At 44.2% G+C, this 27,118-nt stretch overlaps 1 protein-coding gene across 4 annotated transcripts in view; it reads left to right on the top strand.

The window, feature by feature from the left end:
* Window positions 1-27,118, top strand: part of SLC38A5 (solute carrier family 38 member 5) — a 181,322-nt gene that overhangs the window by 132,369 nt on the left and 21,835 nt on the right. For all 4 annotated transcript variants that reach the window (XM_030193955.1, XM_030193957.1, XM_030193954.1 and 1 more), the window contains 6 exons: window positions 5,099-5,214; window positions 19,607-19,680; window positions 19,935-20,027; window positions 20,883-20,964; window positions 21,718-21,800; window positions 21,923-21,981. In XM_030193955.1, coding sequence (XP_030049815.1) covers window positions 5,099-5,214; window positions 19,607-19,680; window positions 19,935-20,027; window positions 20,883-20,964; window positions 21,718-21,800; window positions 21,923-21,981 — 507 coding nt within the window. The remainder of the gene's footprint in view (window positions 1-5,098; window positions 5,215-19,606; window positions 19,681-19,934; window positions 20,028-20,882; window positions 20,965-21,717; window positions 21,801-21,922; window positions 21,982-27,118) is intronic.

Raw genomic sequence — 27,118 nt, 5'->3', positions numbered from 1 at the left:
CTCCCCTCCTTTTGGTTCTGTTGATATGTATTATTTTGGTATCTGAGTACCCAAATTCCATTATAGAATACTAGTGTAACCTGGTGTTGGTACACCAACATTTATACAGCCGTAGTTACATAAGTCATAGAGCTCATATAGAAACGGAGAAAAATGAAGGCAGATAAAGAGCATATGGCCTCTCCACTCTGCTCCTCCATTCCATCTACTCTCCCTGTCACTCCCTTAGAGGTCCTATGTACTTGTCCCAACCTCTCTTTAATTCAGTTACAGTTTTCGTCTCCACCACTTCCACCAGGAGGCTGTTCCACGAATTCACCACCCTTTCTGTGAAGGAAGTAGTTCCTCAGGTTAATTCTGAATCTATCCCCTTTCACCTTCACCCTATGCCCCCTCATTAGACTCGCCTCCTGTCTATTTACTCCATGGTGGTATTTAAATGTCTTTCGTATCTCCTCTTCAATATATATGTAAATATGGCAGGGACGCAAGTAGCATACAGCATTCTGTAAGAGGAAGTGAGAGGCGTGCCCATGCTCTGCTCCTATATACACCCCTCTTACACGCTGTGCCACTTATGTACACCATTACAGAATACTGTTTAGGTGCTGTGCTGGCATTTTGCACCAATACTATGTTCCTTATTTTACAAGCCTTATTCACATTTGATTCGTGCATAAATCGGCACTTAAATTATTTATCTTGTATAAACATCTAGGTCCCCATTTTACAAAGCCAAGATATGCACATATCAAACCCAGGTGCGTACAAATGGCATGGGGGCGTGGTCCGGGTGTGACAAGGGCAGGACAAGGGTGGGGCAGGTAATCACACATTTATTCTCATTTCAGAAGGAGACTAAACGTCTAGTGTCCTAAAAGATTGACGTTGGGAGGTACTCCTGCTACCAAGCACATTTAGGATCTGGTAAACTGCTGATATTAAGCAGCACTCCACTGAAGGGATGGGGGGGGTGGGGGTTCTCCCTTTGCTATTGAGCAGCACTCCCCTGGAGAAATATGAGGGGTTGCTCCCTTTGTCCCCCCAAATGCCAAACTGGCAAAAGAAACTGGTGTGTGCAATAGAGTCAGGATAGTAACAGGTTTTGTTTCCAAGATCACAGAGATAACCAGTTATGTGCTGGCTTTGAACCTGTTGATTTTTTAAAAATATGTTTATTTTTCTAAAATTGATATTTATTCAGCACACCTGGCGCATAAATGTTCATTTCTTCTGTATTTTAGAACAGGCTCTATGTCGGTAGATTCTGTTCTAAAATATAGATGAAACGAGGCGCCCTGACCTGCGCATCTCAATTCCTAATTCTAGGACCTGTCTAAAATGGGGCTGTGTACATATACGCATGGAAGAGGCACTTAAATGCAGACTCCCAATCATACGTACTCATGTATATTTTATAAAATACTCTTATACATTACATCTCAGCTCCAACTCTGCCTCTCCACTCCCGCTCTTGTCAACATGGATACTTGCATGCACATATTTGGCCATGCAGTTTAATAAAAGCTGTGTGTAAAAACATGCTTTACATATAAAATTATTCCCAAAGAGGTATCACCATAGTAGAGTTAACTTGAAGCCAAGCCCCAAAATGCTTCTGATGCCACCTCCTTTTCTCCATTCTCCAGCAGCAGATTTATGTAGTTAATGAACGATCTCAATCTCGTAGGGTCCGATATTAAACGTTTTGCTGACCGCCAGCGACATTAAACCCAGAAATTCAGTGCCGGGCCATATCTGGGCTTCCAGGTATCTGGAGCCAGCTAACACATAGTCGGTGAAGTGTGATGTTCAGCACTTAACTGGCTATAAGGCTTATTTTTGAAAGAGAAGGGCGCCCATCTTTCGACACAAATTGCAAGATGGGCGTCCTTCTCACAGGGTCGCCCAAATCAGCATAATCGAAAGCCGATTTTGGGCATCCTCAACTGCTTTCCGTCGCGGGAACAACCAAAGTTCACGGGGGCATGTAGGAGGCGTAGCAAAGGTGGGACTTGGGCTTGCCTAACAAATGGGTGTCCTTGACCGATAATGGAAAAAAGAAGGGTGTCCCTGACAAACACTTGGACGACTTTACCTGGTCCTTTTTTTCTTACGACCAAGCCACAAAAATGTGCCCTAAATGACCAGATGACCGCCCCTTACTCCCTCAGTAGTCACTAACCCCCTCCCACCCTCAAATTCTTTTTAAAAATATTTTTCCAGCCTCTATTCCAGCCTCAAATATCATACCCAGCTCCATGACAGCAGTATGCAGGTCTCTGGAGCAATTTTAGTGGGTGCAGTGCACTTCAGGCAGGCGGACCCAGGCCCATCCCCCCCCCCCCCCCCCCCCACCTGTTAACACTTGTGGTGGTAAATGTGAGCCCTTCAAAGCCCATCACAAACCCACTGTACCCAGATGTAGGTGCCCCCCTTCACCCATAAGGGCTATGGTAGTGATGTACAGTTGTGGGGAGTGGGTTTTGGGGGGCTCAGCACACAAGGTAAGGGAGCTATGCACCTGGGAGCAATTTCTGAAGTCCAGTGCAGTACCCGTAGGGTGCCCGGTTGGTGTTTTGGCATGTCAAGGGGACCAGTGCAATATGCATGCTGGCTCCTCCCACGACCATAGGGCTTGGATTTGGTCATTTCTGAGAAGGGCGTCCTCGGTTTCCATTATCGCCAAAAATCGGGGACGACCATCTCTAAGGTCGACCTAAATTTCGCGATTTGGGCGTCCCCGACTGTATTATCGAAACGAAAGATGGACGCCCATCTTGTTTCGGTAATACGGGTTTCCTCGCCCCTTCGCCCGGACGTCCTGCGAGGATGTCCTCAGGAAAACTTGGGCGCTCCTTTCGATTATGCCCCTCTATGGGGCATAAACATGACTGCCTTTTTATGTGGTCGTATTTATGCAGTTACATTGACTGGTTAAGTGCTGAATATTGGCATTTAACTAGCCAAGTGCTGACTCCGCCCCCACAGTGGCCAGTTTTCAGTTCAGTGCTAACCGGCTGTTTTCAGCGGCACTAACCAGTTAAGTGCCACTGAAAATTAGCAGTTAACCCTGAAGAGGTGATTTAACAGTCCAGGAGCCATTTCTGGCCAGTTAAATTGCTTTGAATATTGACCCCGTAATGTTTTGAGCTAATACTGTAGAATGAAAAGACTCTGATTCACTTGAGGCAAACTGAAAAGCATCAGAAAGTGACACCTACCCCTGGATCAGTAAAGTGAATTAACTCAGGATTAAAATAGGGCCCCGGAAGGAAACAGTTGCATATGATACCAGGGTCCTGTTATCTCACTGTGACCTGTTTTGACCCAGCTTCCCCTGGAAACTTAACATTGCTTTATTATTTCATGCTATGATATCTTCACTGAGTTTTAAATCATAACCGTAGCTGGGAAATCTCCAGGTTTCAATCCTGGAGACACCAAAGCTTTTTTAAATTTCCAGGGTTCCAGAGAGAGAGAACTGAAGCCTCTGGCCTTCACACTCAGATCCCTGCTTCTTGCTTTTCCTCCTACAATCATAGACTTCTGCTCTCTCCTCCTGGAGCTGGTAAAAACAGAGTCACAGCAGCATTGCTGACTCGCCATGCAGGAGAAAGATTGACACTTCACACAGACTGCTTACCTGCCTCCTGTTGTTCATTGACTCATTGTATCTACCAGAACCAATCAGCTGTGGGAAGTGGTGAAGCTGCAGCAATCAAAAGCACTTTCTCCAACACCAGCAAAGGGAAGGGAGAGGGCAAGGTCAGCCCTGCCACTAGGGTGCAGAATTAAGAAGAGGAGGGGGCATCTGTTTGGTACCACAAGACAGGCAATGCAGTGACAGCCTTTTGAGTACCTCCATCAGGAAGTTTGCATAAGAGGGGGCAGGATGCTGCAGGCCTGAAGCCACACTTAGTGTTACAGCAGGACAGAGGGAAAGAGAGATGCTAGACATGGGAGGAGGGGAGAGGGAAGGCAAAATACTAGACGTGGGGGAGGGAATGGGAAATGCAGGGTAGGTGGAGGTGCATGGCCTGAAGGTTCACCTAGGACAGTGTTTCCCTGATTTTTCACCAGTGCAGTCCCCGTTTAGCTCTTCTTGACAGGACAGGATTAACCCTTTTAATGGGTCCTAGGTAAACAAGTGCCTTGGGATCTGCCTTGGAAATATAAATACATTTGAAAACTTTCACAGATGGGATTCTGCGTGGTTCTAATTGCAAGGGAGAACCAGCAGTTGAGGAAGCATCAGGTAACAAACACTACTCGCCCACGTTTCCCCATACTTTGTGCAGTGTTCTCTAGTCAGTGGGAGAATAGACGGTTCTCTGCAGAAAGCAGTGGCTTTGGTCCCCTCCCCATTCTCTTCTGTCTGCCAGCTGTTGATTTAATAGGACAAAAATCTGCCCTGGGTGCCATTGAAAGGGCCATTCCTAAATATTTGGTCCTAGGCATATGCCTAGTTTGCCTTTGTTGTAATCCTACTCTGAGCATTGATGCAGCCTGGCTTTTTTTGTTTTTTTGAAGGGGGAGGGTTGCTGCAAATGTAGGCATGACCTCTAATGTGAATTTTGTGATTCTGTTTTGGGTTGTGGCCCACAGTTTAGGAAGTGCTGGTCTTGAGTATGAGATACACGAGCCAGCCCTGGGAGAGAGGGAGAACGGGGGGGGGGGGGGGGGGCAGAGGGAGAAAGAAAAAGAGGGAAGAGCAAGGGGGAGGAAAGGAGAAAGAAAGGAAAAAGAGGGTATACAGAAAGGGGAGAAAAGAGAGAGGAAGATTAATGGAAAAGGTGACCGAGGAGAGATGGAAATGAAGGAAAAATCAAGAGGAGAGACTTGGGGTGGGGGGGGGGGGGGAGGAGAGATAAGGCAGGGGGGAAGGGTTAGAGAGCAAGGAAGAAGGGACTGAAGGAGAGGGACAGTGGAAACAACAAAGCAAAAGAGGATCCAAGAAAGTTGCAGTGTGGGGAGGAAGGAAGAAATAGAATTAATCAGTACTAGATTCAGTGTGAGTAGAACTCAAAAGCTCCTGTGTATGGCGCTAACCCCTTGATCTTACACTCTCATTTCCTTTTTATTTTGGCTGTTCCAGTTCGAAGGAAAGACTTCATTTGGGATGTCCATCTTTAACCTCAGCAACGCCATCATGGGCAGCGGCATTCTGGGCTTAGCTTTTGCAATGTCCAACACAGGCATCGTTCTCTTTGTGTAAGTATCACAGTGTGCCCCTTGCCTGAATGGACTGTCGCTTGGGAGAGGGGAGCATTGGCCTGTTGAAGTCATGAGCAGAGAGGGAGGCGAGGAAACTGCTGTGGAGACCCTCAGCTCACAGTGTGTGGAGGTTGCAGGTGTGCAGGCAGAAAATGTTTGTGTCATTTTGTTTTCATGTGTGTCATTTTAAAATAGAGAGTATTATTTAGTACACAGTAAACAAAACTGTGCATGGTATTACAACGTGAAATCTGATGTTACAAAAAAAATGTGCATCCTTACAAGACAGGGATTCGTTACAAGAGGAAGGGTGGAACACTCTTTGGAAAGGACATTTTGTGAACGATGTAGAGAGCTGTCTTAGAGGCACACTCTTAGGACCCTTGCCCCAGGAAGAAAGTCTCCACCTGTGGGGCTAGAGGTGCAGGCTGGGGTTAAGCCCACACTAAGAAGGATGCTATGCAGTCAAAAGAGGCAGGACATTTCCTGTATCTATAGATTCACTTGTGAGAAGTTATGTCCAAACTACAAAATCAGTCGGGGGGGAAAAAAAAGTCTCCATGCTGGGTTCCTACAACAAGTCATACATTCTTAGTAATGGATAGTCCATAGAAGGCAAGTACTGATCTGATTGTTAATATAGCTACCTGAGCCTGGGTAACTGACACAAGGATACAGAATCTATCACAGAGGAATATCAGGGTACACAGGGAGACACATAACTGCTGGACCACATGAAGCAGCTGAGTTGTGTTATATACATCATTGGTGAGACCTCATCTGAAGTATTGTGTCCAGATCTGGAGAACATACTTCCAGTAGGACAAAGACAGAGTGGAGGAGGTTCACAAAAGGAGAATCTGCACCAAAAGCCCTATGAGATGAGACTAGCAGATCTACCTATGCTTACCATAGAGGAGAACAGAGACAGAGGAGATAGACTGTAAAGCGAAGTTACTCACCTGTAGCAGGTGTTCTCCGAGGACAGCAGTCCAGGTATTCTCACATGTGGGTGATGTCATCCAACAGAGCCCGGTGAGGACGCTGACTAGTGTATAGATGTTTCAGGAAAATTCTGGTAGCATCCTATTGCGCATGCATGGTGCCTTTCTGCCCGACATGCAAGCACAGGTCCCTCAGTCAGGTAATATAGCTAAAGGAATACAACTCCTAAGGGAGATGGGAGGGTATGTGAGAATATCTGGCCTGTTGTCCTCGGAGAATACCTGCTTGTTCTCTTTCTTTGAGGACAAACAGCACCCAGTTGTAGTCTCACATGTAGGAATTTCTAGCTACAAGGCTCACCACAAACAACAGTGCTAGGACAATAGGGACTTGAAACATCGAGTCCTCCAAATCAATTAACCTGAAACCATATATATAGTAGTTATGAAGGTACAGCCTGGAACATAAGAAAACTGGGCCTAGGAGGGTGGAATTGGATTCTAGACACCAAATAGATTCTGCAGGACTGTCAGGCCGAACCGACTGTCTTGTTGGGTATCCTGCTCAAGGCAGTAGTGAGATGTGAATGTGTGGACTGAAGACCATGTCGCAGCGTAGCAAATCTCAAGTGACACCTAGATACCTTTCCTGGTCGATGACTCCAAATGTGGAACCTTGTATTAGATATCTATAGTTTGGGTTCCTCGTTCCCACATGCATCACTTTGCACTTGCTTACATTAAACGTCATCTGTCATTTGAATGCCCAGTCTCCAAGTCTCGTAAGGTCCTCTTGTAATTTTTCACAAGCCTCTTGCGATTTAACAACTTTGAATAACTTTGTGTCGTCAGCAAATTTAATTACCTCACTAGTTACTCCCATCTCTAGATAATTTATAAATATGTTAAAAAGCAGCAGTCCCTGCACAGACCCCTGGGAAACCCTACTATCTGCTCTTCTCATTGAGAATACTGACCGTTTAACCCTACTCTCTGTTTTCTATCTTTTAACCAGTTTTTAATCTATAATAGAACACTACCTTCTATCTCTTGACTCTCCAATTTCCTCTGTAGTCTTTCATGAGGTACTTTGTCAAATGCCTTTTGAAAATCCAGATACACAATATCTCCCAAGTTCTCCAAATTCATTTTTCAATTCTATCAGTATTCTGGGATGAATACCATCTGGTCCAGGCAATTTACTGCTCTTCAATTTGTCAAATTGCACCATTAGAGAGATTCCATTCAGTTTCTCTGACTCGTCAGCTTTTGAATACCATTTTGGCACTGGTACCTCTCCCAAATCTTCCTCAGTGAAGCAAAGAATTCATTTAATCTCCCCGCTATGGCTTTTTCTTCCCTGAGTGCCCCTTTTACCCCTCGGTCATCTAGCAATCCAACCGATTCTTTTGCCAGCTTCTTGTTTTTAATCTACCTAAAAAAGTTTTTACTATGTGTTTTTGCCTTCAGCGGAATCTTGTTTTCAACATACCTCTTTGCCTTCCTTATCAGCGCTTTGCGTTTGACTTGCCATGCCTTATGTTGTTTCTTATTATTTTCAGTTGGATCCTTCCATTTTCTGATGGATTTTCTTATAGCTCTAATAGCTTCCTTCACCTCACTTTTTAACCATACAGGCTGTCGTTTGCTCTTCCTTCCTCCTTTTTTTAATATATAGAATATGTTTGGCCTGGGCTTCCAGGATGGTATTTTTGAATACACCCCTGATATAAATTTTTGGCCTTCGCAGCTGCTCCTCTAAGTTTGTTTTCACTGTTCTGCTCATTTTATCATAGTCTCCTTTTGGAAAGTTAAATGCTAACATATTGGATTTCTTGTGTGTACTTACGCCAAAGCCGATATCAAATCTGATTATATTATGTTCACTGTTATCAAGTGGCCCCAGCACCATTACATCCTGCACCAGCTCATGCTCTCCACTAAGGACTAAGTCTAGAATTTTTCCTTCTCTTGTCGGCTCCTGTACCAGTTGCTCCATAAAGCAGTCCTTGATTTCGTCAAGGAATTTTACCTTCCTAGCATGACCTGATGTTACATTTACCCAGTCAGTATCGTGGTAATTGAAATCACCCATTATTATTTTGTTCTCCAGTTTGTTAGCCTCCCTAATTTCTGATATCATTTCTACATCTGTCTGTTCATCCTGGTCAGATGGACAGTAGTACATTCCTATCACTATCCTTTTCCCCTTTAGACATGAAATTTCAATCCATAGGGATTTCAGTCTATAGATGTGTTTTGTTACCTGCAGAATTTTCAATCTGATTCAAGGCCCTCCTTAACAGTGGCCTAGTGGTTAGGGTGGTGGACTTTGGTCCTGGGGAACTGAGGAACTGAGTTCAATTCCCACTTCAGGCACAGGCAACTCCTTGTGACTCTGGGCAAGTCACTTAACCCTCCATTGCCCCATGTAAGCCGCATTGAGCCTGCCATGAGTGGGAAAGCGTGGGGTACAAATAAAAAACAAACAAACAAACAATACAATGCTACCCCTCCACCAATTCGATCCACCCTATCACTATGATATAATTTGTACCCCAGTATGACAGTGTCCCATTGGTTATCCTCCTTCCACCAGGTCTCAGAGATGCCTATTATATCTAATTTTTCACTTTGTGCAGTATATTCTAACTCTCCCATCTTATTTCTTAGGCTTCTGGCATTCACATATAGACATTTCAAATTATATTTGTTGCTCCAATTTACATCTTGCTCAGCAGTTGACAGTGTTAATTTGCAATCTTTTGTCTGCTTTTTATTTAAAGACACCTGGAGGGGCATTTTCGATATGACGTCTAAGTCTGTCTTTGGATGTTTTGCAAAACACGTCCAAAACCTGAATAGGAAAGAAGGTCATTTTCAAACAAGAAAAGTCTTATCTTTTATTTTCAAAAATACTGTTTAGAATAAGGTTTTGTGATTTGGATGTTTTGTTTTTTGGTCCATTTTCAAGGACAAAAAAATGTCCAAGTGCAAAATGCACAAAATCAAGCCATTGGGATGTAGGAGGAGCCAATATTTTTAGTAGACTGGTCCCCTCAAACATCCCAGGAAAGCAATAGGGCACTGCAGTGGACTTCATAAAATGTTGCCAGGTACACATCTGACCATTGCCTCCTTATCTTATCTGCTGAACCCTCATCCCTGCACCATTGCCTCATCCACATATTGAGACACTGAAGCTCTGCCTGTCTATTGGGCCCTGCATGTGGAACAGGGAGCATTTCAGAAAATGCTACCCTAGAGGTTCTGGATTTGAGCTTTCTATCTAAGAGCCTAAATTTGGCTTCCAGAACCTCTTTCCCACATTTACCTATGTCATTGGTACCCACATGTACCAAGACATCTGATTCCTCCCCAGCACTGCCTAAATCCTATCTAGGTGATGCGTGAGGTCCACCACCTTTGCACCAGGCAGGCAAGTGACAAGGCTATCCTCACGTCCACCAGCCACCTACATGCCTAATAATCGAATCACCAACTGCAACAGCCATCCTAACCCTTCCCTCCAGGGCAGAAGCTCCTGGAGACACATCTTAGGTGTGAGAGGATATTGCATCCCCTGGTGGGCTGGTCCTGGCTACAGGATTACTTCCAGCTGTACCAGGATGATGCACTCCTTTTAGAAGACCTCCCTCCTCCAAGGCAGCACAGCTGCCAGACTGGATGTGGGACTTCTCTACAATGTCCCTGTAGGACTCCTCTATGTACCTCTCTGTCTCCCTCAGCTCCTCCAAGTCTTCTACTCCAGCCTCAAAAGAACAGACTTGTTCTCTGAGAGCTAGGAGCTCTTTGCATTGAGCACACACATATAACCTTTCACCAACTGGGAGATAATCATACATGTGACACTCAATGCAAAAGGCTGGATAGCACCCCTCTCGCTGCTGGAATGCTGTCTTCATCTTAGTACTATAGAGTTGTTTAATTAAAACTTCTTAAGGTACTAGGGATATCAGATGAATATAAAGAGCCTTATGATTATATTGTGTAATATGTAATTTATTTAGTGTTTGCTTTTCAGAAACTAATTAAATGTAATTTAAACTTTAATGAAAACTCTCCTCTTGTCCTAATTAGAATAATTGACTGTAAATGAAGAGTTTAGCGAGGAGTGGGTGGGAATGAGAACTCAACTAGGCCCAGCTCTGCCATCTAGAGTCTATCTGTTAATGTGTGGCAGAAAATTCAAGTTTTAAAACTATGGGGAAAAGGGTATGGAGACTAGCTAATAAAGTTTGCTTCCTTTTTTTTTTTTTTTTAATTCTAACTATGTTTATCAATATCCTACAATTCCTCTTTTAACCCCAGTCTTTAACCCTTTAGTGTCCAATGTTCCCATCAATCTGTTCCCATATGGCTTACTACAGGAACATTGGACACTAAATTAAGTTACCAAGCACAGAGCAAAATAATGTTACTTACCCCAGAGAAATGTCGTCTTCTCTCAGAAATTCTCATGTTGGTCAAATTAGAGTGGTGACTTGTTGGTGACAGGGTACCTACTGGAAGGGCCATGGGGTCTTAGAAGAGTCAACAACCAAGTTTTGGGTTATATGTTTTTACTGGACTAATTTAATGTATCTCCCACAACTTGGTCATTGACTCTTATTTCCTTGTATCCAAGTAGACTAACATAATTGCCTGTTCAAGAGATTCATTACAAATGATCACAGTCTGTGAAAGGTAGCTGGGCTGTTTCCCTTGCAGTGTGGACAGGAATAACTGGATAAACTTGATGGACCAGTTGTTCTTCTTGTGCCATCATTCACTACATGACAAATGACTGTTCTTTTATATAGGTGGACCTTAGCAGTGTATTTCTCCAGGGAATAGTGTCCCTAAACGGGTTAGGTTTGTGCATACCGTGACAGTAATGAACCTCATGTCTCAATTTTCTGCTAATGCTTACTGTAATACTTGCACCAAGCCAAAGAAAGCATCGTTCTGGGGTTCATGAGAATATGCATAGACAACCTATCAAGGTGTGCTTGGAAACTGCTTGTAATCAGACCTGTATTTACTGTATCCATCTGCTACATGGTGTTGATCTCTGACTGCATTGCTCAGTGCTGTTCTCCACATTGTGGATTTATAGGCTGTCATAGTAACCATTTCTGTTTGATGGTAATCTGTTAACAGAAACCAGTCACATGGCCTTTGTAAACTAAACTCATTCAACAGTTTCCTGTTTTCACAGACATTACTACTACTACTACTATTTAGCATTTCTATAGCGCTACAAGGCATTGAGTTTAAACTTTATGTGATCTGGTAGTATATATTTATTTTTGAACTGTTATAGCTAGGAAAGGAAACTCAGTGCCTGTGTGCTTTGGGGAAGGGGGAATAAGACTGATGAGAGACCAGCTTTTAAGAATCAAAATGTCTTTTTGGAAAAGCCTTCTCTGCTGTAAGATAAGATCACAAATTATAATATGTTGCCACTTATTATCTGGTTTTCTGAGTGTAATTAATTCAAGTTGCTGTGACTTTGTACTGTATATATTTGTTGTACTAGTTTGTATTATAATGATTGTGTTTGTATTTTTGAACCCGCTAAGGACAACAGATTGACAGGATACAAATATTTATTAAACTTATAATGGAGGATGGTATGGTAAGACCTGTGTAACAGGGTTGGATTTTAAAGAACATAGTGGCCTAAATGGAAAGTAATTCTATAAAGGGGCACATATATTAAAGCACAAGAACACACTCATCTGGAGCCTACCTTTCTTTTTAGAATACTTTTTGTATCTTAGGGCAAATACAAGCATACAATTTAGGCACAATTATTTATACCATCCATAGAGCTGGTGTACATGCTTGCGTCTGTGAAGATATGCAGCGGTACTACCCGGATAGTGTTGTGGTGGTTTATAAAGATAGTCAGCTGTCTACCCAGAGAATACTGTGGTGTTCTATAAAGGTGTTCAGTAGTCTATCCAAATAGTGCCACTGAATATCCTTCTCAGCAGCATTTAGCCTAGTGGTTAGTGCAGTGGACTTTGATCCTTGGGAACTGAGTTTGATTCCCACTGCAGCTCCTTGTGACTCTGGGCAAGTCACTTAACCCTCCATTGCCCCTGGTACAAAATAAGTACCTGAATATATGTAAACCACTTTAAATGTAGTTGCAAAAAACTCAGAAAGGCAGTATATCAAGTCCCATTTCCCTTTCCCTATTTGAGATTCTAAATGGAATGTTGCTACTATTTGAGATTCTACATGGAATGTTGCTATTCCACTAGCAACATTCCATGTAAAAGCCTGCCCTTGCAGATTAGCAACGCGGCTGCGCAGGCTTCTGTTTCTGTGAGTCTGACGTCCTGCACATACGTGCAGGACGTCAGATTCACAGAAACAGAAGCCTGCGCGGCCACATTGCTGATCTGCAAGGGCAGACTTCTACATGGAATGTTGCTATTGAGGAGTAGCCTAGTGGTTAGTGCAGTGGACTTTGATCCTGGGGAACTGAGTTTGATTCCCACTGCAACTCCTTGTGACTCTGGGCAAGTCACTTAATCCTCCATTGCCCCTGGTACTAAATAAGTACCTGAATATATGTAAACCGCTTTGAATGTAGTTGCAAAAAACTCAGAAAGGCAGTATATCAAGTCCCATTTCCCTTTCCCTATTTGAGATTCTAAATGGAATGTTGCTACTATTTGAGATTCTACATGGAATGTTGCTATTCCACTAGCAACATTCCATGTAAAAGCCTGCCCTTGCAGATCAGCAACGCGGCTGCGCAGGCTTCTGTTTCTGTGAGTCTGACGTCCTGCACATACGTGCAGGACGTCAGACTCACAGAAACAGAAGCCTGCGCGGCCACATTGCTGATCTGCAAGGGCAGACTTCTACATGGAATGTTGCTATTGAGGAGTAGCCTAGTGGTTAGTGCAGTGGACTTTGATCCTGGGGAACTGAGTTTGATTCCCACTGCAACTCCTTGTGACTCTGGGCAAGTCACTTAATCCTCCATTGCCCCTGGTACTAAATAAGTACCTGAATGTATGTAAACCGCTTTGAATGTAGTTGCAAAAACTTCAAAGGCGGTATATCAAGTCCCATTTCCCTTTCCCTTTATCCAGGTAGCTGGTGCAGGTGTCTGGATAACCAGGGTGGACTGACCATTCGGGCAACCAGGCAGTGCCCCGGGGCCCAGATGCATTGCCATGTTGCCTGCCACTGCCACAGCACATTGCAGCCCTCCTCGGTCCTACCTTGAAGGGCCTGGTGGTCTAGTGGCCTCTGCAGGGGCAGGAAAGAATCCTACTCTTTCCTGCCTGCTGCCGCTACTCTGCATGATGGTGCCGCGATGTTTTAAAAGTGACTGCCTCCCTCGGAAGTGTCGTGAGACAGCCGAGACCTGCGAGACTACTGTGGTAAGTCTCGGCAGCCATTTTAGAAAACATGGCAGCACCGCCACCAGCTGGGCACATTAGAAGCCACTAGAGCACCAGGCCCTTCAATGTAGGACCAGAGAAAGTGGCGGGGCAGTGGCCAAAGGGGCCCCAATGACCTTTGCTGCCCAAAGGCCCCGACCACTGTCAGTCCATCCCTGTGGATAACTAATTTTAAATGTCAACCCCTGTCTATATTGACTGTTATATTTTATTCAAAATAAAATGTCCCACACATGGACATAATTTAACATTTGATTTAAACCTGCACATGGTATTTGTTAAATAAAAAATTAATTACTAAATATCAGCTGTCATCATAAAAGCATACTTCTCAAAATAAACATTCACTCACTGCTACCGTGCATATACAAGGAAATGTGGAGATAGATTATGTACTGAAACTCAAACTGAAACTGGCAGAAAAGTAAAAAAAACAAGAACGAAAATAGCTCCTCTCCAGAGTACAGAAATAACTGACATTGCAGCAGATAACTGGTAGCATCAGCTGATTCATTGAATAATTTGACTACATATCTGGGTCTAATGTGTATCTGTGAGCTAAATAGATAGGATTGCACGAATAGGAATCTGTGAAAAATATCTAACCCTTCAGATTAACCCTTCAGTACATTACAGAAAGTTTTTTGGAAGTGTAAATAAAAAAGTAAAGCGCAAAGGAGGTACAGTTGTTAATTAGGGACAATTTCTCATTTAATTGGTGATGGTGGGGGAATTGTTAATGCATAAATAGTAGAGGCTGACTGAATTTCGGTTTTGGTTACAGTTACGGTGCCAAACTTGGCCCAAAATTCTTTCTCTGCCTGGTTTTGGTTTCGCCCAAAAGGCACACAGCCATAGTTTTGGTTTCAGACGAAACTGACTGTACATTTTCGGTGGAAGCTAAAAATTTGTGCTTGGTCCTTTTGTCTCCCTCTATCCCTCTCCCCTCCAAACAGGAGTTGACTCTTTCAGGTGCCCCCCTCGGGCCTATCTTACAATCCCTGATGGTGTAGGGATATAGTTAGGGCAGGAGTGATCTCCAGTCACTGTCTCTGCTCTCAGAATGGTTGCTATAATCTCTAGTGGCAATCTTGCAAGACTGCTGCAAGAGGTCATGGCAGCCATTTTGAGAGTCGACCTGACATGGGCAAGAGTGAGTGAGGACCACTCCTGCTCTGAATATACCACTAGACTACCAGGGACTGTAAGATAGTCTGGGGGGGGGGGGGGGTGGTTCTACTCTTTGCATTCCTTTTTTTGTGTGTATGTGTACTGCAGTTGCAAGTATTGCAGTTATGGTCTTGAATAGTAGTTTATATTGGAGTGATCCAAATAAATGCTTTTGATACAAAAGATTTTAAGTCTGTAAATTCGGGATGATAAACTCCTTAGGAATTACCTGTCACTGGACATATGACATCAGCAGTCACTCCAGATGTGGTGCAAAGTCAGCCATTGTAAAAGCACTGTGGCTTTTAGTTTCAGTTTTCATGAGCTGAGGTCTGTGTGTGCAGAGGCTATTTTGCTTGGAGGTAAATTATGGTCTTTCATTATTTAAAGTATTATATAGATTCTGGGTTGGATACTATTTGGGTGATTCTAAAGAATTTCCAGGCTTTGTTGGGCATGATGAAGATGCAGTTTTAATCAAACTTGCGGCATGCAGGAGCTACATTCTGTCCCCCCGATATTCAAAAGCATTTAACCAGACAGGATCAAACATCTGGTGATATTCAGTGGGGGATAGCCGGCTATCTCCCGCTGATTATCGCCGGTTAGTGACTAGGCGGATATATTGGGCTACATATATCCAGCTATCCACCGATTTTGAGCCCCACTTTAGCAGCTAAGTTTGGCTGTGTGAAAACATGGTATATCTTGGCCAGTTTGAACATAATCGGCTAAGTCTGAATATCGACCTAGCCAGTTATGTGCAAATCAGCCAAAAATAAACCGGATATTCAATGCCGGTCGCCGGAAACAGCCCAGCATTGAATATCCGGATTTAGCACTGACCGCGGGAGTTAGCCGGGTTAACTCCAGCGGTCTGAATATCGGCCCCTATGAGAGAGGAACCGGAGTGATTGTTTTCAAGTACAAGTACTAGTCAGCTTGTAGTGTTAGTAAGAAAATGATATTACAAAATAAAATGAAGTTTATATATTAAAAAGTAATTTGAGAAATTCATCGTCCTTGATAGTAATTTTTCAGAGCTTATAATCCTTGCATTCAGTGGCATTCAATGTGCTTTTTCATTCTGGATTGTGCATCAGGCTGGTATAATGTCCGCAGTGTAGACTGACGTCTGGATGCCTTTACCCTATTTTAGTAAGAATCTATATCATGCTTGTTCTTAATCAGTTTTATAACTAAATATAAAACGGGAAACATCTCAAAGCTACTTTCTCTTGTTACTTATGCTCAGTTTGGGTAAGCATAAAAATCTGGTAATCATGAATTTTTTAATGCGTTCTCACAGAGTTCCTTTCTCAGAGGATAAACTATTTAACTTAAATGTGCCGGATTTGTTGAGAAGTCCTCATTACGGTGATTCTCCCAGTTGTCAGCCTATGCTTGCAGTTCCTGGGATTGGAGAGTAAAGTCTCCTGTGGATTTAGCAGAGGACTGCTGTGCTGACTGCAAGCTCTGACAATTCCCAGTGGGCCTCATTGATTCACATTCACACAACCAATCATTGGGTCTTGTTTTCGGCTTCGGTCAAAATCAGGTGATAAGTTTTAGCTGCAGTTTTGGTTTCGGCTGAAAGTGTTTAGACAGTTTCGTTTTCGGCTGAAACTGGAAAAAGCAGTTTCAGTCAGCGTCTAATAAATAGCTTATTAAGGAGGCTTTATCCAATTTTGCGTATTCTGAAATACAGGGTTTGTTATTCTTCAGGACTTATCCAGGCAGGAACAGCTCCTACTCAGATAAGTCCCCCTCACTGGGTCCATACCCAGATTTTCAGTGGTATTACACAAATAATGCTACCAAAAATCTGGATACACTGCCTTTGGCACTATCCGGGTAGTGCCAGGGTGGTCTGGGGGCGGAGTTTGGGCAACAAAAAAGACTGTCCTTACTTTATCCGGTTACTTATCCGGGTTACTGATCAGAATATCGCTGGGAGCAGGCTGCATTGCTGATCCCGATGCTTCCTTCTGCATCGCTAGCACTTTGGCCGTGCTTAGGGAGCAACCAAGTGGTGTGCCCTGCGAGATCAACCTAGCACTCAGAAGCAGTGAATCTGCATTGCCAGCACAGAAAGCAGAATTGAAAACTGCCCGTTAGCTATGCTCATGGCTCTGAGCCAACCAGAAGAGGAATGCAATTTAAAGTGAGTCATTTTCCAGCTGACTGGGGCATGCCTAAATGTCCCATAAGGCCATCTGGTCCTGCTGTGCAGTACACCCCCCCCCCCCCCCCCCACCCCAGTTTACAGATGTGCCAAGTTATTGGGGAAAACTTAGATATATAGGGTCGAAGTGTAGTGGATTCTCCTTTTCCTTTTGTCATGCTGCTGCTTCTGGGTCTCTATGGGGCTCTTGTCATATTTTTGTTGTTTCCCTGACCTGTTTCACTTTCTTTTTTTTAAATTCCTCGTAAGAAAAATATGAAATGAGTAGAAGGAAAACAAATATAACTTTTATTCCATTGTAGCGAGACCCTTTCATTGGACTTACTCAGTACATATGTGGCTAGCTTTTCAGACCTGTGCCCACTTGGGAAGAGACAACACAGTTACGCTGGTACTAAGGGTCAGGCATAAGGTTATAGATTATATACAATTGCATCTCTGTAAGCGGATGGAGTTAGGGATTGGTAGCAGTCCTAGACAGCCTTACTTCAACCCAGCTCTTGAAGGCTAGCCACAGCCAATAACAAATATTACCCAACAGCTTGTTTTTTAACCATTAATTTTCTGTGGGGTAAAAACTAACATTTTTGCTTCAGGTGGTGCCAGCTTCTAGGGGGTCTCACTTTTACCCTTCCACATTACTTGCATTTATAATCCTGTAATGTAGAACAGATGCATGGCGTTTATTGCAGAGGAGGATGAGGTGTGCAGCTGCCTACTGGCTATCAGCACTTACCTGACCAAGTGTCGACTCCACCCTCGGAACACCCCCGAAATAGCTGGTTTTCAGTTTGGCGCTAGCCGGTTATTTTCAGCAGCACTAACCGGTTAAGTGCCGCTGAACATTAGTGGTTAGCCCCAAACAGACGATTTAACCAGTTAGGAGCCATTTCTGTCCAGTTTATCGATCCCTGTGTGGGGGCAGAATGTAACTCAGTTTGTGCTTGGATTTGGAAAGACAAGTAATTAAATCCAAAATCGCTCTGTGGCATTATCGGGGGATTTCATAGTTGATTTTTTTAACTACTCTACAAGACCCCAGGGCTAACTCTGTTTCTGGGGAGGTTGAATTGAGTACAGTTTTCATGCCAAGAGTCGCTTTTTTTGCTTTTTTTTTTTTTTTTCTTTTCTTTATAAAAATTATGTTAAGAATGGGCTGGATATCTAAGATTCAACAAATTTTTATTGATTATTATTATTATTTGTTACCTTTGTATCCCACATTTTCCCACCTTTTGCAGGCTCAATGTGGCTTACATATAACCGTTAACGGTGTTAGCCGATTACGGTTTGAACAAATACATAGTATGAATGAATACACTGTGATATTGTGGTATAATGAAGTATATGTATGGTAGGAAATAGTTGGGGGGAATGTGCAAGATAGAGTAACAACTGGTTACATTCAACCAATATGAAAAACACTGACATTTTGGTAAAAACTATAAACCGTCATCATAGTTATTATATGTTATATCCGAAACCCAATGGGCTGAATATCTAAAAGAAAACATGGAAGTTATTAAAAGACTAGTAAGAAAGGCTCGTTTCTGAGGCCAATGAAACGGGCGCTAGCAAGGCGCTTTCCTTACCATCCCCCTCCCCTTGTTGCTGGACTTTCCCTCCGTGGTGATCGCGGCGGATCAGGTGTTCGGACGGCACTCCATGGGGGGGGGGGGGGTGGAGGATCAGCGTAGGTCGCTGATTTTCTGTGTGCGTCGGGGAGGGGGGGTGGAGCGTCGGAGGGCGAAGGAACTGGGGATTCGTTGAGTGTCATTGCCCTGCCCCGAACGTCATCACGTTGTGACGCGAGGGCGGGGCAAGCACTCATGGTGGAAAACTGATCTGGACCATGACAACTTAACTTGGAATGCTGGGTAAGTTTGCCTCATAGAACGTTGGCGGTGCGTTTTATATAGAGAGATATAAATGAAAAAATGCACACAGTTCTTCAAATGTTTGTTTGTGTGTGTGTGTTTTTTTTTCCAGGTGATAATTTTGAAAGAAAATCTTTACACTGGCATTGATGTGAGAAATGGCATGGACTTTTAAAGCCTTGAGTTTACAAGATTATTTTGGGGGCTTTATTTTAAAGAACAGATATTTCAACAGAGGTGATGGCAGTTCACATTTGTATTAAGCTAACAAAGTTGCACACAAGGAGAATATTTTTTTATAACCGGGCATCTAGGTTGTGAAGGCACATGTGTTGCATCTGTTTTATAAAGGTAACATATGTGCCTTTCTGCCTTTATAGAATAACCCACCGGAGAGCCACAGGACTACAAAAGGCAGCTAAATGGACAGAAATGTGGCTGTTTCACTGTCTCTGTATGGCAGCCGCTGCTCCCCTTCAGTTTTGAGGTCACAATGGTGTTGACCCCTTTCTTCCTCCTCTGTGGCAATGAGGGTTTTTCAGAGCCAGGAGAGAGGCAGAAGGCAATCATGGGCCCTATGTCAGCCTCTAGGTGCCCCACTGCACTGTCCTTTAATGGTAGGTTAGTTTCTGTATTACTGAGGCATTCCGTGCTGCGTCTGCCCACAGAGTTAATCTGATCATTCAAGAAGGTCTCATAAAAATGTGCTGTGCCTGTGAGGAACAGGTCTGAAGTATTTCATCTCCAGTGGAAAGTTCACGCTGTGCCTTCCTTTTTCAGGATTCTCTTGGTATGCATTGCGCTACTTTCAGCCTATTCTATCCACCTGCTGTTAAAGAGTGCTGGAGTAGTAGGTAAGCCTGGGCCTTATGCAAATAGGCCCCCGTTAGCTATTTTAAAATACATCACATATTGTTGCATTGCAAAGCACCTGCTGTTCCATGGGAACCTCTGTGTCGTGCCACAGTTGTTGACCACATGCTGAAATGCATGCACTTTTCCCCATAACACATGTGCCGTGTAGCCTGTAGAATACTTTACATGTGAATCTAGTTCAGTTTACCTATCATTTTGTACTAATCTGTTTCGTATTTCCCATGCTGTTCAGGGATCCGGGCGTATGAGCAGCTGGGACAGAGAGCCTTTGGTCCTGCGGGCAAAATCGTGGCTGGGATTATCATCAGCATGCACAATGTTGGAGGTAAGAAGGAGCCACAGAGGCTCCAGCACTGACACTAACTGGCAACGGGCTGTACTGTCACCAGGGAATCAGTAGTATGAGTTGTGGCAACCTGCAAGGGCCACGTTTTCTTGTGTAGTGCCATAAGGCTGGATCCTTAGCTCCAGAGGAGAAAATGAACTAGGAATTTTATATTTCTTAGATCTTCTGGCATCTTACAAAAGTCAGACGAATGAGGAAAGAGAAAGAGGGTAGGGAGGGCAGTGGAAGAAAAGGATGGTTGAGAGACACCAAAAGAGAGAATGAACTAAAGAATAAGGAGGAGTAACGGAGGGGAGGAGAGAAAGAAAGAGAAGGTAAACAAGTAGAAACAGAATGAGGACATGACAGAAGAAAAGAGAGAAGGAGCTATGGATCAGATGGGATAGTGCTTGTGTCCATGAGTGAGATCAGAGTTTGATTCCAAGGCCCGGCTTCTGCTCCCAGGACCCTTCAGGCCTGGGGATGCTATAGAATCAATGTGTACAGCTCGGGGGGGTGTAAATGTAGACTAATGACCAGATTACTGGGTTATGAAGAGAGGATTGCACCAGAGCCCTTGTCTGAGGATTATTACTGCAGTGAGCGTATAATGTAGATAGGGATATTGAAAAGGGGCAAAACCTCAGCTATTTACAAATAAAGGCTTCTGATAATATAGTCCCAGTAATGGTAGTTTCAATTGAGCTGTAAGCCCAAAAGGAATAGGACATTTTTGGGTCAAAAAAAAAAAAAAAAAAACACAGAGAGAACAAGGGAGCCACAAATAACTATAATGAAAATATTCTTCTGGATTTATTTTTATGTAATGTATTTTTACTTTTCCTGCTTTCACAGCAATGTCAAGCTATTTATTCATTGTTAAATACGAGCTGCCACTAGTGATCCAGGCCTTCCTAGGACAGACTACGAACACAGGGTGAGTCCGAGAATGGGGGTTGCTTACACGAGCAGTGAGGCACTCCTTCATCCCTTGCAGCTTCACAGGAAAGAAACTGAGCCATGGTCCCCAAAGGGAAGTTCATCTCTGAGTCAGTCTGCCATGCTTTGTCCTTGCCAGCTTCAGTTTCCTTAACGAGGGAGGTTGATAGCTGTCATCCCAGCCATGAGTGATGAGTTTACAGAGCGCAGCAGCTGGGCCACACTTGGCTTTGTTTTATACCTAAAAATGGACACATCTGGACGTCAGTGCTCCATTCTCATGCCCTTCAAGGCTGCCAGAGCTATTGCAGCCAACACTTGTTCCCCTCCCCCTTGCACAGCTGCCAGTTCAGATCAACACAGCACTCACAATGAGGACAGCCCACAAAGTGCAGTCCCAGAGCACTCAGCCATACACTAATTCCAGCCCAGCTTCAGCTATTGATCCATCATGAGTTGGGAATCCAGTCCGGGTATTCTAAATCTCTTCTATGTAACCTGCTGATGTTTGTAGCCTTGTGAAATACAAGGTGGAAAATCTCACACTGTGGAGCTAAGTTGGCTGCATTGCATCTTTTCCACTTGCATGGGTTTCAGCAGTGTTTTTGTAACTGCTTCTAGCCCTCGCCGTCCTTGAAAGTGAATTTTTAGGTCTCCAGGGTTGTAACACAGCCCTTTAGTGTTCATCTTGCATTAGCCCAAGGAGGCCCCATCAGTCCTTACAGGCAGCTTTTTGTCTCTTCCCTCCTAGAGAATGGTACACGAATGGGAACATTTTAATTGTCGTTGTCAGTGTTACTGTCATCCTGCCTCTGGCTCTTATGAAACACTTGGGTAAGCATCTACCCCTGTCACTGTCCCTTTGTTAATTCCCATTCTCTTGTGGCCGCACTCACAACCATGAGTATACGGTCAAATTCTTTCAACATGTTGACTACTGTTTCTTTTCTCTGCAGGATACTTGGGGTACACCAGTGGTTTCTCTCTCACCTGTATGGTGTTTTTCCTCATCTCGGTAAGAAAAACCTGTTTCACACACTACCCAGGTGTTTCCCTGTTACTCTAGTTTCCTGGTTCTAAAAGGCAGGAATGGGGGAGCTGAGGCATGCAAAAGCCCCATTTTACTCAGGGTGTCTAGGTCAAAACATTCACAATTTTCAGCCTATTTTACAAAAGGCTGGCAGAATGCACAGCCTTTTGTAAAATATGTGTAGGTCCATATTTCCCTGAACATGCAACAGGAGCAAGCATTTTATAAAAATACACATTTACTTTCCCTGGGTTCACAAGTCTATCAAATATATTTAGGGGTTCATGTCACTGCTACTTTAGAGGGTTTATATTCTGCTAATTTTCCTCCTAAGCTTCATGAATTGTTTGAAGAGCTTGATAGATGGGAGGGTCTTATGATATATTCAGGCAGTAAAGATGATGCTTCTGCCAAAGCTGCTGTATCATTGTTTAGCTCTTCCTCTCCCGATTCCGTGGCGGTTTTTTGTACGACTTAATTGTAAGATGTTTGTGTTTATTTGGCGAAAGCATCCACCACAGGTGGGGAGATCTATGCTTTTTCAAGGGGGGAATGTGAGTTTCTGATATGCTACTATACTATCAGGTGACTCAGTTACGGATTTTAGCGGATTGGATCCCAGGGACTTCTAAAAGTGGTTTCATTGGGAGTGGGCTTGGGTAGGGTCCCCTCCACTCTGGGCTACCCTATGGTTACCAAAGACAGATCTTTTAAGTGCTAACCCGGAGGGTGCCAATTGGTATTAGTTACCCCTTGACCACGTGGTACATGATTCGGAAGAAGTTCTTTCGGATCGCTTGTATCATCTCCAGACAGCCTTACAGTATGCTCCCAGTTTTCCTCCAGGCCCCAGAGCTCCAGTATATAGAAGATGGACCTCCAATGGTTTGCATATTTTGGGGCAGTTTTGGGAAGAGGGGGAATTTGTCTCCTTTGAGGATCTTCAGGTGGAATATGGATTAGAAGGGAGGGAGATGTTTCATTATTGGCAGGTATGGGATTTTATACATCGTAAGGCTCGGGGAGAACTTAGCCTGGCAGAAACTGCATTGGAACAGGCTATACGAGGGGAGGGGGAAAGGGCAGTATATCTCGCTTGTACTTAGCTCTACTGTTGTATTCTGCACCCTGGCATTGCTATACATCTAGATGGGAAGAAGCATTGCTTGCCACCTTTACCTGGAGACCTGGGAAAAAGGCTTCAAGTTCTTGCTTAAACCCTAAGTGGCTAGTAACCTCTCTGAAAATGGTTTCAAAATTTTCTATTACTGGTACTATTCTCCTGAGAGGTTAAAAAAGTGTATCCTCAGGCTTCTGATTAGTATTTGAGGAACTGTGGGGAAAGGGGTACATTCTTTCATATCTGGTAGGCATTCATTGTGGTTCAGTCTTACTGGATGTCTGTTTTGAATTTGGTACAACAGATACTACAAAAGCCATATCTGCGGCAGGTAGAGTTCTGCCTGTTGCAATTTAAGCCACTGGAAGTCACTGTTGAACAAAATAAGTTGGTGATACATTTCTTTACACAGTTAATCTAGCTTTGGCACGCAACTGGAAACAAAAGATATTGATGTCTGTGCTGCATATTGTTCAAAATGTAGATTTTCTTTTTCAAATGTCCAAACTGACTGCATTGAGACATGTTCATTTGTTGTCTTTTTTTCTAAAATCTGGCAACCATATGAGCATTGGAGATCTCAATCGGGTCTGTGTACCTGGTGACTGTGGTACCATGACTCCCTGGGTGAGGGTTTGGGATGGATGGATGGGGAGGGTCTTGGGGAGTATTATGTTTATAGTGTTTATTGAGCTGGTATATATGCAGTTGTATATGTTACTTTTCTGAAAAAAGGTGATAAATCATTTTTTTTTAATACACATTTACAGAGCAGCATCACTCAGTGCCTTGGAGGAAAAGTCCATAGTTTGTTGTTGAGAGAGACATGGGGGAAGCCACTGCTTGCCCCGGGATTGGTAGCATGGAATGTGCTACTATTTGGGTTTCTGCCAGGTACTTGTGACCTGGATTGACCATGTTGGAAGCAGGATACTGAGCTACATGGACCATTGGTCTGACCCAGTATGGCTTTTCATATGTTTACGTGTAAGTGCTGATTTTTAGCTGCTTATATTTCAGAGCTGCAAAGTTACTCTGTTCCAGGAGACTGTAAGCCTATCCTAGATTTCTAATAACCTCATCCTGGTGCATTGTAGAACCTGCATCACTGATTTCAATGGGTAGAATTAGTGTGCTAGGGATGTAAGTTCAAAACCAGGACTGGACAAAAAGCCTCCCTCCTGGAACTGGCAGCTCTGACATCTTTTAAGTGTCATAGAGATGTCAAGTTGCCCAGTTCCAGGAGGGAGACTTTTTGGCCAGCCCTGGTTTTGAACTTACATCCAAAACAGTGTGGTATGTGTAGTCCCTGATTCTACCCACTGAAATCAGTACTGCAGGTCTTGCACTGCACCAGGTTGGGGCTGTCGGAAATCCAGGATCAGCCTAAATTCTCCCTCCTGGAACTGGGAAACTTGGCAGCTCTGGTGTCAGCACTCATATATATAGGAGCAGGGGCGTAGCTACGTGGGGCCATGGAGGCATCCCCCCCCCCCCCCAGATTTGGTCCTGACCCCAACTTCCCGCCGCTGCCAACCCTCCCCCGCTGCCGCCATCAGGTAGTAGGGACGTCAGGACGACTCACGCAGAAACAGAATCTTTCCATCCAGATCAGCTGCAGCAACGCGCTGGCCCAGAGACCGGCGCTGAAGAGGACTTCGGCTGGCGGGGATTGGGGACCCCACCACCACAGGTACCTGATGACGGTGGGGGGGAGGGCTGCCAGGGGAGGGTCCAAAGTAGCGGGGGGTGGCAGCGCCGGGAGGGGGCTAAAATGTGCCCCCCCCCCCCCCCCCGCCGAAGTCTGACTATGCCCCTGTATAGGAGCCATACTCCAGAAAATTACATGTTAAAGAGCGGCCATGTAAGCAGCCAAGACCTAAAGGACTAAGCACAATTGCCCCCTCAATCATTCTTCTAAAGCCCTGGCCAAAATGAGCATTTTGCAAACCAGTAGGGAAGATGCAACGTGCACCTGCACATTTTTTAAAGTATACTTGTATTCTTGTGCATGACCAGGAATACATATACAGGGATCAATATTAAGCCAGCGGTGGTCAGCTTGCCTGACCATGCCTTGTCTGTAGCCTTCCCTGACCTCTGGATTTGCTGAGACTTTCCTGGCCTTCTTCCCTGGCAGTGTATTTGGATCTTCTTGGGCCTCTCCAGTTCCATCATTAGTATCTGGTCCAGTTTACTTGCTGGGGCCTACTTTACTGTACTTCTGCTACCTGACTCAGCCCTGGACCTCTTTCAGCAAAGCTTGTAGCACTTCCGGGCTACTCCTAGTCATCTGTATATTCCACAGATCCTACCTGCCCTCCTAGTGAATCTCGACTTGACCATCTTTGATCCAAGCCTTAGTGTGACTTTCCTGCCACCGATGGGGGTTCTCCACTTGTGAACTTGATGGGTACAAAAAGGAATACCAAAGTGCCCAAGTTCTTCATCTCTTGGAAAGAACCAGGCTTGATGGGGATCAATGCCCTACTGCAGCTGTGGCTGGAGATACATCTACTGTATGTCTTCCCTCTTTGGCTCATGGTAGGCCTCATGTTGAAAAGGATCACATTGCACCGGGGTCAAATTATTCTCGTACCCCTGGATTGGCCACAAAGGCCATGTTATGCGGACCTGATTCAGGTGCTGGCGGGGATCCTCTCCTTCCACAGGTACACAGCCTACTGAATCAAGGTTCGGTGCTCATGGAGGATCTGCTCCCCTTTGGTCTTACAGCGTGGTCATTGAAAGGGCTCAGTTGAGACTAAAAGGTTATTCTGATTTGGTCATTGTTACCTTGCTTCAGGCCCAGAAACACTCTACATCCATGGCATATGCGAGGGTGTGGAGGATGTTTGAAGGCTGGTGTTCTGAGTGCAGACTTTCTCCCTTCTCTGCTCAGATTGTGCACAATCATTTCTCCTGGCGGGTCTTCAGAAAGGATTGGTTTTAAGTTCTCTAAAAGATCAAGTTGCAGCTTTGGCCTGTTTTAGGGGATGACTACAGAAGACATCTCTTGCAGCTCACCCAAATGTCATTCGATTCTTGCAGGGATGGGACCACTTGCGGCCTCCATTTCGTACACCATGTCCAGAGTGTAACCTTAATTTAGTCCTTCGGGCTCTTCATAGGCCTCCTTTTGAGCCACTTCTGAAGGCCTCCTTGAAAGATCTTACACTAAAGACAACTTTCTTGGTGGCTGTTGCATCCGCATTTAGATTTTTGGAGCTTCGGGCTCTCTCTTGTCGAGATCCCTTTCTCCGCTTTTTGGAAGCAGGGGTCTGCTTGTGCAGGGCTCCTTCTTATCTTCTGAAAGTGGTATCAGCATTTCATCTCAATCAATCTGTGGAGCTTCTGTCCTTTCACAGAGAGGGTAAAGAGGCTCAGTATTCTTCTTTGAAGCTTCTCAATGCATATAGAGTCCTCAATAGATAACTGGAAGTCATGATTGAATTTTGCAAATCGGACACTTTTTGTGCGTTTTGGTAAGCAGAGGCTTGGCCTCATGGCTTCCAAGCACACAATTGCTAGATGGCTCAAGGAGACTATGGCATCAGCTTATTTGCTTACAAGAAAGCATGCTCCTCAGGCCTTGTGGGCTCATTCTATGAGGTGTACAGCAACATCTTGGGCGGAGACTACCTTACTGTCTCCAGCGGATATTTGTAAGGTGGCGACATGGTCAACGCTTCATACTTTTGCCAAGCAGTACAGGCCTGCTTGGAAGACGGTTTTGGGGCTTCGGTCCTCAAGGCAGCGGTGCCAGGATTCCACCCACTTTAGGAATTGCTTTTAATCATCCTACATGTTCTGGAATAGCGGGAAGCTACGCAATGGAAGGAGAAATTAGGACTTACCTAATCATTTTCTTTCCATTAGTCATTCCCACTATTCCAGAGGCCCGCCCAAGGTTTCTGACATGTTTAGTTGGTGCAAAGAAATGGGTCAAATAACAACTGTCACCTTACATATCTCTTGTGCTTCCTTCATATCTCTTGTTCT

Source organism: Microcaecilia unicolor, chromosome 2 (assembly GCF_901765095.1).
Source record: "Microcaecilia unicolor chromosome 2, aMicUni1.1, whole genome shotgun sequence".
Taxonomy (NCBI): Eukaryota; Metazoa; Chordata; class Amphibia; order Gymnophiona; family Siphonopidae; genus Microcaecilia; species Microcaecilia unicolor.
The sequence above is the reverse complement of the archived record's forward strand: the minus strand, read 5'-3'. Positions and strand labels throughout refer to the sequence as shown.